At 36.0% G+C, this 12559-nt stretch overlaps 1 protein-coding gene across 1 annotated transcript; it reads right to left on the bottom strand.

The window, feature by feature from the left end:
• Positions 1 to 2782: 2782 nt before the first annotated feature.
• On the bottom strand, positions 2783 to 10782 carry GCC88 (GRIP and coiled-coil domain containing 88 kDa). Its single transcript, XM_053756916.2, has 12 exons — positions 10411 to 10782; positions 9844 to 9945; positions 9168 to 9271; positions 8639 to 8784; positions 8248 to 8330; positions 7788 to 7960; positions 7388 to 7607; positions 6144 to 6529; positions 5654 to 5857; positions 4948 to 5057; positions 4544 to 4621; positions 2783 to 4198 (listed from the first exon to the last, which is right to left on the bottom strand). The coding sequence occupies exons 1-12, from the start codon at positions 10493 to 10495 to the stop codon at positions 4027 to 4029; spliced, it is 1863 nt and encodes a 620-aa protein (XP_053612891.1). The 5' UTR covers positions 10496 to 10782; the 3' UTR covers positions 2783 to 4026.
• Between the last annotated feature and the right edge of the window lie 1777 nt (positions 10783 to 12559).

Genomic DNA, 12559 nt, shown 5'->3' on the forward strand with positions numbered 1-12559 from the left:
AACGTCGTGCGGAGCGGTGTGATTTTACGCCCGGCCGCCTTGTGATAATGCTGTTGTTAACTATCATAAAATCATATTAGTCATAAAATCTTATTATCCCTGTCGTCAAAACACGTCGAAATACAGGAATCTTTCTTTAAATGTCGTACAATCAACAGCACATCAACCTACCCAAATGCATAGCAAACTCGCCGCTATTACCGCACGCCGCGGGTTCATGCTGGGTAACTTGATGTGCTGTTGACTGTACGTGGCAAATATGGATTAAATGCCATGTAGATATTAAAAAATATATTATTAACAGCGATTTGACAGCCCTGCGTAATATTTGTGGCGCTCTATCGATTGTCTGTGTAACTCTTTTGTCCGTTGTCGGTACCTAATGGACTTCCAGCCATCCTGATTGATATCCCCAAGATAATGCTTTGTGTTTTAAATAATTAACTGCCTGTCTTCAAATTCATTCATTAAGTTACCATTTGATATTTTGCTAGTAAAATGTGTAAATTCAAGTGAGCACTTTATTTTATCTGATAGGTATATTTGAAAAATATCGGAATATATTTCTATCTAGTCTATAGAAAAGTAGGTACATCTAGTCTACTTAGCTTTATACGATAAGGACAAAATTATGTAAATTTAATTTTAGGTAAAGTGGTATGTAAATTTAGCAATACTTAAAAGTCGATCACAAATTTTGCGCGTATTTCGCTACTTGGCTATTACAAGCAAAATATTAACTAATAGGTACAGATTTAGATACTTTTTAAATAGAACCTATAATAAGCCGATTAAATTATTTATTGGGATTGATATGAGTAAAATATTTAGTAGATAAATTTCGTTTTTGTGTGTGCCAAACATCAAGGTTTACTTAATCTAAGTCATAGATGTTTAGATATTAGACCTCCACTAAAATAATAAAGTAGGCAATTTTTACGTCAAATTTAAAATATGTAGTATGTGTTGCAATCAAAACTCTTATCCGGTCAAAACAAATTAAAACCAACGAAATCATTCAGATCTTTAGTCAGTAGTGGTTTTGACTGTAAATTTTTGGTAAAAGTACCTACTTTATTATTTTATTATTATTTTACCTACAAATTACAAGATCGTGTTCGCAACCTGGAGATACGTCGTCGAACGAAAGTTCAAGACGTGGTCTCCAGAGTCGCGACATTAAAATGGAATTGGGCTGGGCACCTGGCTAGAAGGAACGATGGAAGGTGGAGTAAAGCTGTAACTGAGTGGTACACCAGAACTGGAAAACGGAGCGTAGGACATCCGGCAGCTAGATGGGTCGATGATGTAAAGGAAACTGCTGGCAACAACTGGATGGGGATGGCCCAGGACAGAGATGGTTGGCGGAGACGGAAGGAACCCTATGCCCAGCAGTGGGTCACGGAGGACTGGAGATGATGTTGATGATGATGACTTTTGACTAATACCATTAGTCAACAATATATAAGAATAGTACTTTTGCTTATTGTTTTAGTCAAAACTACTTTTGATTGGTTTTGACCGGATAAGAGTTTCGACTGTAACATATACCTACCTATATTATTAAAACTCATTTTAATAAAATTGCCCACATAGTTTTTTCTAATAATTAGTTAGCAGGATCCTGAGCACAAGTTTGGCAAGCCTGGTCAAGCTACACGAACGGGCAGAAACTTGTCGTACAAGTCGTCACCAGATTGTTGGCAACCGAGATTCGATTACGCCACTGCAAAAACTAATGTGGTTACCTTCTGGCTTCCGCGCAACATTTGGCGGGTTGGAGAGATATTACAAAAACTTTTAAACAACCTCAATTACATAATGGATTTAAGGATAAGTGAATGCAATGTGACGTAATTTCCATCCTCTTCACACGACTTTTTAAATGTTGTGCAGTAATTTTTTAGAATATACAGAATGACTTTTTTATACTTACGTGCACGTTCATTCCATGGACTGAACCTGTATAAAATATCTAGTAAAAAACCGTTACTCACCCAGAGCCCACTATTCTTCACCTCCCAATAAAGCGCGCAAAATTCCCGGTGAGTGACGTCATAAGCTTCTTTTATGTTTCCCTGTCACGGCGTCTCTAAATCGTCTCATTGGGGGGCGTGTGGCGTGCGGCCAAATCCCCACACTTGTCATTGTCTATACGTGCCTTGTGCCTTTACGGGACAATATCCAGAACTGTCCATGTGTTTATGGCCAACGGCGATAAGTTCACCCTTTGTTTTACTCTTCATGTACCTACAGCCCTAGAACAGGACTACTCCATATCCTCCCGTGAATGTCTACGAGGTGAACTTAACAGCTGATACGCAACGATAGCATTTCCAAAGAGGGTTGACGTCCAGGGCGGCCGGGGTTGTCTTCCAAATTTAATGGCAATTTTTTGGACAAATTGATTTTTATTTATTTACCATAATTTTAAAACTATGATACGATATGATTTTGATACCAAAAAACAATTAAGAACTATTAAATTAAAAAAAGCATTAATGTAATTACAGTAGTATAGTTACAGTAATGTAATTTTATTAAAATTGAGATATTATTTTGTTAAGTATAATTTTGTTTTGAAAAATATTGCACGCCTGAATGCCATTGCCATCCTTTGTGTCTTACGAAAATACATATATAAGGTTCTCAACATTACTCTCGCATTGACTGCTGAAGTAAAGTTTTTCAGATTTTTTCTGAAACATAACCCAGTGCAATAAAGAGGGTATGTGGAAAAAATAAAAAAATACTTTTATGGTTTCAAACAAAAGCAAATAAAACACTTACAAACATGAAATATATTTATCTTTTAATACAAAGCCTCATATATAACTTAAATTCAACATTATCCTAGATAAATAATTTTAGAAGAAAGTATTATCAATAATTGAACTTAATAGTATTCTTATATAAAATACTAAGTTCATAATTGATTGAACCAGGCCACGACTTGTCATCATTGTTTCAGTCTTCGTGAAACGCAACGTCATCAACATGGCTGCCAGGTATTAATAATTTGCGGGTATAATATTATTTCACAAAAATACGAAAGTGATTATAAAAGTTTTACAAAATTGTAATGGTACAAAACTTTAAAACACATGTTTTCTTTCAAAAATATCATCTTTCGTTCTGAACATAAAATACTTATCTTAAATACTTTAGATATACTTACATCATTTACAATACATTAGACCATTGCCATGGGAAATGTACACTATGCACTATACATACCTATAAAATATTCGATCCTAATTTACCTATCACAAAATTCACAGAATAAAACCAGCGATGCATCTTCATCGACTAATCCATCTAAAAAAATATGAGTTTTAAATGTGATGTTGTGGTCACTGACCAACAATTGGAACACGTTGGAATGCAGTTAATGATTATGAAACGTCTGAAGTAGCGTCAAAAAGCATTTAGTAGTAATAATATTCTAGATATTTTCTTAATAATTTAATTAAAGAAATTCCTTCAACTCCACATAAGTCCACGTAATTCCAAAAAAAAATTATTGTACATTTGACCATGTTTAACACAATAAGAATCATTCATTCATTCATTAAATTAACCAAATCCTGCTAATAATGAAGTTAACATCCAAATCTGTAATATTGTAAATGTGAAAGTATGTTTGTTTGTCCTTCTTTAATAAAAACCAATGTTAACAATTAACACACTCGAAAGAAGAACTCTCCTTGACAGATAAACCGAGAGATGTCGCCACTATTAGTCAATAATTTTGACACTAGATGGCGCTGACTATTTCGCAAATTCTTCCTGTAAACTCTCACTTCTGTCTCTGACATATACAAGTAATTTACTAGATATTCTCCACCCATAACAAAATGGGAAAAGCGTGTTGATAATAATAAATGTGAAAAGCGTGTTTGTCCTACTTTCGGTTCAAAACGGAGTATTGTATGCAGGTGATTTTTTGTGTGGAAATAGTTGGAAATAGAAGAGCTGGAGAGTGATATGTTCTTTTTGATCAGATTAGTTGTATTCTGAGATGTATCACAATGTTTCCAAGACAAGGTTCTTCTCATTGGCAGTGAAATGTAAAACAGCAGCGATCGCGTTGAGCATGTGTTTGCGCCCGGCGTCGTCCGTCGACATCAGGTACGATATCACCACGTTCTTCAGATATTCCAGGTTGGCCCCTTCGCGTGATTGGATCCTACGCAATCTGTGGATTTTTTACATTAAATTTTATTTATTAAATTCCATACTAATCCTACTAATATTATAAATACGAATAAAGTTTGCGAGAATGTGTGTTTGTATGTATGTTGTGTCTCTTTCACGCAAAATCTACTGAACCGATTGTTATGAAATTTGGTACACGGGTAGAATATAATCTGGAATAACACATAGGGAACTTTTTATCCCAAAATTCCCACGGGAGCGAAACCCCGGGGCGCACTTAGCCACTAGATGGCGGTAGGTTGTAAAAGTAAAACACATTCACATAATAGTCGAAATTAGACCTTGAAACTATTTATCTATATGAATAACAGTAGTACTATACTACCTGTCTATTTCTTCCTTCAGCGTCCGTAGAACTTCTTTAAATCGCTCCTTCTCTATGGTAGACTCTCGCTGGCAATCTCTGAAGATGAAAAATAACATTTAAATTTAATTTTATAACTTACGATAATATCCTAACTAATAAAGTAAATTTGTTTGTTACATCTCCAAGCTTTGTCTGCTCAAATGTTCTTGAAATTTTGTACACATGTAATTTGAACCCCTCACCTTTCATCCCGGAAAAATAAATGTTCCCGTGGCAAATCCACTACCGTGCTAAATTCAATTATAGTCCTCAGTAAGTGAAGAAAATTTTCTAAACCTGAGTTTTGGGGCGTCACATCTTCGAATTTTAACTAGGATCAACCGAAAATGAGAGACTATGAACATAATTATAATAAAATTTACCTGAACTGTCCCTCAAGTGTATGCTTCTCTTTTCTCAATTGCGATATGTCCAAATCTTTTCTTGCCAACTCATGCGCATAATGCAACATGTGAGGGGGCGCTGTCACATCCTAAAATCATATAATAATAATTTATTACTATTATTATATTAGATTATACAATAGGCTAATTGACAAATTTTTGTTTTGATGACTATTCGAAGGCCCTTATATTAATAGAAAACACCAGTGAAAAAATTACTGAGATAATGACAATGCTTTCAATGATATGATAAAAATAACACATTTTTGGACTCGTCCAAACGCTCCATACTAAATGACATGTAGGAGTGACGTCACAACGTGCTAAAATGTTCGCTAAGAAAGCTATGTTTGTTCGACAGCTACATTAAATATTGCTTTTATGGTGACGACTTCTTAATAAAAGTTGTTATAAAATTTTTGTTTTTTATGATGGTTAAATTTATTTTTATAATTTCATACTTTTTGAAAATGGACTTTGCAACATACTTCAAATCTTCGTATTTACATCCAGCTGTGTAACAATGCAGCTGGATCTATGAATTATCATAATGATCCTAAATAAATTTATTTTATCTAGATTATACAATTTTTTTTTACAATTCTCTGACCTTATCAACTACAATTATTGTTCTCAACTATTATTTTTATTTATTCACTTAAGCAAATTAACGTAAGAAACTTACATTCAACATTCCCTCTTTCCAGTGTCCGTCCTCGACGCTAACCTTCCTTGACCTATCGTTCCTAGTTCTGATGTAATTGTCTGTTTCCTCGAGCAACGCAGCGTATCTGTCGCGTTGCGTCTGCACTTGCTTTTCGAGACTCTGAACGCGCGTTTTTAAATCAGAAACGACTTCTTTGTGGTAATCTTGTGCGTTTTTCATTTTCTGAAAACAATAAGGCACGTAGAGTTAATTTAAATGATGCGTGTGACTCCCGCCCTAGAATAGGATCAATTCATGTCGTACGATGCGACTAAATAACAAATTTAGCCAAGTCGACGTCGACGTAGCTGTAATATAAGAGTCTAGCTGTTTTAATGTTCGTACACTGTCTGATCCTTCTTAGTGCCAGAGTTGTCTAAGATTTAAACTCACGGCTAAGTTCATTAATGTTTATTCCACTTAAAATTACTGTCCACTATAACAAAAAATACATTTATAAAGTAAATACCTCTTCATAAAGCTTCAATGTGTCCGCTTTATCCTGTTTTTCTTCTTCCAACAACATCTTATATGTCTCAATTTTCTCCTTCAATATTGCTATCTCTGTCTTCTGGGTTTCAAACTCGCTGTTATCCACCACATCAACTTTCTCATTCTGTTTTTTAAACATCTCAAATTCTGATTTCACTCTTTCCAGTTCCTCTTTGCATTTATTATGTATATTCTCGTAACCTTCTACGGTGAAAAAGGTAGTTATGTCTATTGGACTGCCAAGTTTATCATTCTCAACTATAAGTTCTTTTTTTAGGATATGTATCTTGTCAATGAGTGTTTTTAAATATTCGCTGTCCGCTAGTTTTTCCGAGTCCGTTTCGCTTCCAATGGAATCGCCAACTAAAAAATATGTAATTTTATATATATTTTTATATCTCATCGTCGACTAGAATCGACATTACTTTTAACTGATCTGTGTATGTAATAGGGAAATATATGGAATGAATATGTATGAGATGATGAGTAATTATCACATAGTTCGGTACCTTGACTACTACCCAAACAAGAGATAGATAACCTACCATTATAGATAGATACGTCATCGAGAGCACTGGGATTATGGCGCCAACCCTAGAGTCTCACCAACAAACTTCGCACGCTTTTGCCAGTGTCTATCACAACATAGATACATTTTATTTTCATCTAATGTTTGAACATTTCTTCTGTCACTATAATTGATTTTAAGTGTCAAGTTTTAAGAAACAAAAACGAAATATTGTATAAGAAAATCCAATAAGTTGATTATAACCTTTCTATTGTAATGTGCTTTAGTGTGATAACATTAATGCTGTTCTTATCACATAAACAACTGATTAATGTTACAATCGGCGTGTGGTATTGCTATTACCATGAATAAGCGTTTAATCTTATTTTATTGTTTTGAATGTATTTTTATTACTTGATGTCGTTTAAAACACTAGGCGGGATTTGTCCAAAGATGAAGACGATATCTACTTGATTCCCATAGATGTCGTATGAGGGAACTAAGGCACAATAGTGCTGAAATAATAGTAGCTGATAATAAACAATAACATCCTCAAGGAAGGCCATCAGGCCGGTTGTAAAGTTGCACGATCACAGTCAAATTTTCTAAATTATTATTTTATTACGCTGAACTTAATCAGCTTGATAGAGTTAGTATGTGCTGTGTGAGCTGCCGGTCGTGACTCAGAGTTGGCGTGGGCGTGCTATACTCACCATAATCAGGTCCGGCGGGCGTCATCTTGTCCATGATGCGGCCGTTGAGTTCGGTCCGCAGCTGCTGTATGAGCTGCTGGTCGTGCCGCCGCCGCAGGTCGTAGCGGCCGACAGTTTCCGACAGTTCCGCCAATTTGTCCTCGAGTAACGCCACCCGCTCCTCCTGACGGGCGCATGTCTTCCGTGCCGACTCCTCGGCGCGCTTAGCTTTTATTTGCTCCTAGAGATAAGGTTTGAGAATATAAATTCCCCCGTTTTATCCGAGCTTGTCTCCTGGCGGTTCCTGCTTTTATAAACCGATAAATAATTTTATCTATATATCTAAACAATTCTGGCATAGAATGTGGCAACGGTCTGGGTCAGATATTAGTGGAGGGAGGAAGGTAAACCCGCCACGCACCTCTCGGATGGCGATGGAGTGCGACTGCTCGAGCAGCGCCAGCCGATGCTGCAGACGCAGCAGCAGCGCGGGCGTGTCGGCCGAGCGCGCCGCCGCGCGCTGCAGCCGGCGCTGCGCCGCCTCCAGCGAGCTGCTCAGGTCCCGCACGCGCTTCTCCAGCTCCGCCTGGGACGCTGTAACCCCGTCATCAAACTGAGCATCTCCAGTGGCCAGCACGAGTGTGGAAATGGATCGCTCGCGCTGTCACTGCTCATGTGCCGCTGCCCGGACACAGGAGTGGAGTAATGAAAAAATAATTAAATTTTTAGAGCTTTATGAAATTGAGCGGGTAATATGGGATGACTTCCTGATCAGACATAATGCTGTCGAACCCAGCGACCTCGACGAGATCGACAGGCATTGCCCAGTAGTGGGACACAATACAGGCCATTAAAGAAAACATACATGAATAATGACATACCCTGTGACTCTGAATCGGTGACCATTTTGTCTTCCAACTTCTCTTTAGTCTTCCTTTCACTATTTAGCTTCATGTGGAGTTCTCTGAAAATGGTCATTTTAAATTTAACTTTGCTGTAAAGTGGTATATTATTTTTATAATTTTCAGTTTGATCCGACCCTATTATGTTTGTGTAGCAATTTCCCAAAAAATTGTCTGGAAAAAATCACTTCCAGCGATTAAGCCGCCTTTACATCTTCAGAAGCCCTTTTTATTTATGTATAAATTTATTTATTCCATGCAAAAATGTGTTAATGGCAGAAAGCAAAAAAAAAAATACCTTCTTTATTAACTACCTATCACATAGTCCCACAATAAATTAACCACTAAGATAAAGCACAAAACATCTTACTTCAACATAACCATGTGATCTGTCCTCTCTTTCTCTCTCTCCTGTATTTCATATGCCACCTTCGCCTTCCAATTGTTGATTTCGGTTAGATGCTGTTGTACCAGCGCCTTTGTTTCCTCCCTCATAGAGGATATCATATTTTCATACTGCAATTTAAAGATACAACATTTTTATGTTTAATCATTGAAGTAGTTTCCATACAAATCAGAACTTCAAATTCAATTAGAAAAAAAATATTTAGGAAAAAAAATAAATACAAGCTAATCAGTAGCAAAATAGTTGACCCTAGTTTCCGACGCACAAGTGCGGAGTGAACACTTGATAATAACATACTTTAAGCTAATATGTTTTGTCTCTTTCTGTCAATATCAAATTTTATAAAGTGTGATAGTGACAAAAATAATAGGGGTAGTGATATTATTTACCTGGTTGGTGACGCTAGCACAAGCATCAGACATGTGAGTGGTCCTCCCATTCTCGGATCATTTAATGCATTATACTGATAACAATCAAATTAAATAAATATTACCTTATCCCTGGTAACTATTTTGTCAGCCTGAAAAGCTTCTTCCATCCGTGCCTTCTCTGATGTTAGAGTAGACAGAGACAATGTGAGGGCTGCCACTGAATCATCTGAAAATATTTCTTTATTTATATATTGCCAGCGACAGATACAAACATGTATTATTTATGATTGATTAAAATTAATAAGCTTTTTACAATAATGTCATTTTTGCCAAAAAAACTTTTATTGATGTCAGAGAGATCTTGTTGCACATAAAAAAATCATATTGGTGCCTCAGGTAAAAAAGTTGTGGCTCCCAAAGAGGGAATCATTGGGAGCCAATATTTTTTTTTGATGGAACCCCATTAAAAGGCTAAAATTTGATGGAATCCTAAATTATAACTTGTTTCAAGTGGACTAAATGTCAATCTGACACTACTGAAGAAGCGATTTTCGATATTTGTCGTATTTTAATAATGAATGTTTTAATTATAGTATTAAAATAATGAATTTGGAAATCATAATTAAAACTAATTTCTTCAGTTTAAGGGTCTGCTGAACACCGGAACACACATTGAGAACTGCTGCAATATAAATAGTAATCACATGAATATAATAAGTTTATTTCAGGCCACTATGACTCATAAATTGATACTAGGTCCATGTCTCTCAATAATTGTAAAAATAAGAAAAAAATTACCTCTGCTACTATTACTGGAAATTTCTGTCTTATTTAGAGCCTTTAAACTTATTTCTAAAGCCTCTTTTTCCTTGGCAAGACCTTTATATGCAGCAACAACATCTGAAACCAGAAAAAATATTACTATTATAAATTTAAGTTTAATTTTAACTTCTAATTACTTTCAGTATTACTACTATGAAATAAAATCCCTTAAAATGTGATAGGTTTGTGTATTTTTCAATTAAAATGGAGCATTGGATTTAGGTTATTTCTGGTATGAAGACAACTGGAGAGTAGGAGAGTGACATAGGTAATGTTTTGCTGCGAGCGGAGACACACACAACAACTTGTATTTTAATATATTATTATGGAAAATTTTTAATGTATGAAAATTGTTGAAGGCATCAGTAGATGTGTGATGTCTTTGGTGATCTTGCTTCTTGAGTATGGCAGCTGATTTTCAGCTATTTACTTGTTGTATAAGTACCTATGTTTTTATGGTATGCAATAATAGGATTCAGTGTTCGACCGAGATTGACCTGAAGTACAAAACATATGTTTGTTTAAATACCAAAAGATTCTTACCTCGAAGCCTCGCTTCGTATCTCTTGATTTGGTCTGCTTGCTTAGTAATTGTAGATATAAATTCTTGTTTCGACAATGAATCCATCTTAATCAAGGAAATAATTTTCTCTGATTCGCTACAGGAATAGGTACTGTATCGTGTATCACACTTATCAAGAAATTATTTGTATGTTGTTGGTGTTCTATTTTGTATTATTAATGGTATTAATTATGCAGCAAATTTTTCTGCTAAAATGTATTGTAGGGTAGGTATTATTGAATTAAAATCTCAGTAGTTATTCAATTCACAGCATTAAGCATAGATACCTAGCTGAGCACAATCACAAAACAGCACAGACCACAGCACATCTTCTAACTTCTCACTACTCAGTGTTGCCAGCGAGTTATACCTAGATATCTCCTTAACTTATTTTGGTACCTACCTAGTCTAGTAATTAGTATGGGATGGTGTAAGTCCATCCCATACTAATTATATCCCATCCCATACTATATGTATTGCAAGAAAAGATAAGAATCATGTCGCAAAGGTCTAAAAAATTGGTTCTAGGAGGTAGAGGAATAACAAAAAGAGAGGGAAACTAATTTCGATTAAGTATGCGAATGAGTTCATCATCCAAACTGGTCACGAATAAGGATGATGAAGGTCTTCGATAGTTTCGGCTGAGGAAGGGAAATGGATAATATTATACTGTGTATGAAGATCAATTTATGATACGAATAGGAAAGATCATAATTATTTTGCTACATTTTCAAACATTTAAAATGAAAACTCGATTGGTAGGTACTCTTAGGTTCATTTTCCAACTTAACGTCTTGTTTAATTTAAAATTATCCGATTAATCAAGCGTGTAAGCAAAATTCTGTGTGAATGAGAGAGAACAATAGAAGTTTTGTTGGTTTATAGATAGCAGAAAATATTTGATAGTCACATTGACAACCTCTGGTAAGGTGGCATTTCGTTGTGTTTGAGAATTTTCAAATGATGCCGAACGAAAAGTTTAACATTGGCTAATACTAAATAGAACCCATAATAGTCAAAAGTAACTAATAAGGTTACAACAGTAACCTACTGGCAACATTGCAAGAGAGACATTTTCATGATTTTTTACTGTCACTTTTGACACTGACATACTTTCTTATGCTGCGTCTACATCTGCGTGTTAACGGCCCTATGTCAAATCACATCACACACTCTCTCTCTCTCTACATCGCTTGCTATGAGAAGGGTACAACGACACGAGAGTTCGTAGTATGCCTAGTGGCTACAATATTCCCATCTATCCCACTAGTCCCATAATGGGGCAACTGAGAGGGTTTCCTCCCAGTAGTCCCATGGGACAAGTGACACTAATATTTTAGACCCAAAAATCCCATTTCCGGCATCACCGGGTCAGGGAGGCACTCGTCGTTATCCTCAACTCAACTCGCCGCGTCAATTTCTTAATTCGTCAAATTCCAGTGCCTCCCGGGCGCCTCTGTGTGGTAAGCAATAAAGTTCTCGAACCATGTCTATAGTTTTATGAAAATCTAAGAGGAAATCTGGAGTAAATTAGTGTATATTATCTGGCGAATAAAATGGCACTTACCTAGTTTTTTCAAAATTGTCTACAGGGAAAGTGTATCCCTGGGCAATAATTTAAAAAATCCAGGATCTAGGGTGGGTTGGTAAGTAAATAGTTATCTACATGACAAAAATTGGGGACAACTTCCCTTTAGCCATATATATAGAATATGGGCAGCAATAGGTACTAAGTAACTAAGGAAGATATCTTCTATCCCAATATCCCCTTCAGAGGGCCTAGATTGTAAAATTTAAATACAGTACAATCTTATTTATCGGGGTAAAAATTCTAATGAAGCATTTTATCTTGTTTGTAACGAGTAACAAAAAGCTGGCGACCGGGGTTTGCTCGACACAATGCATTAGGGTGCATTGAACCCGAGATGAAGGGTGGTAGGTGGGTGACACGCTTTCGTCCCACCCCTCGGTAAAGCAACCATGTGGATGAATAGATTTTTGGAGTTTATGAGACCACGCATGCTTCGATTTTTTTGACCATTCCGTATGGCTAGCCAATTATATAATAAGAATCTAGTTCTGTCATAAAATCGACCTATATGCATTGTTTTTCCGCGTGTCGCGTAGCCG

The sequence above is a fragment of the Plodia interpunctella genome, chromosome 16, assembly GCF_027563975.2.
Source record: "Plodia interpunctella isolate USDA-ARS_2022_Savannah chromosome 16, ilPloInte3.2, whole genome shotgun sequence".
Classification (NCBI taxonomy): domain Eukaryota; kingdom Metazoa; phylum Arthropoda; class Insecta; order Lepidoptera; family Pyralidae; genus Plodia; species Plodia interpunctella.

Excerpts from the sequence above, each read along its gene's own strand:
- GCC88 (XM_053756916.2), bottom strand. The coding sequence starts at position 10,495 with ATGGATTCATTGTCGAAACAAGAATTTATATCTACAATTACTAAGCAA. Across the intron at positions 9,946-10,410 it reads ATACGAAGCGAGGCTTCGAG|ATGTTGTTGCTGCATATAAA; the intron begins GTAAGAATCTTT and ends TTCTGGTTTCAG. Across the intron at positions 4,622-4,947 it reads ACACTTGAGGGACAGTTCAG|AGATTGCCAGCGAGAGTCTA; the intron begins GTAAATTTTATT and ends TTTCATCTTCAG.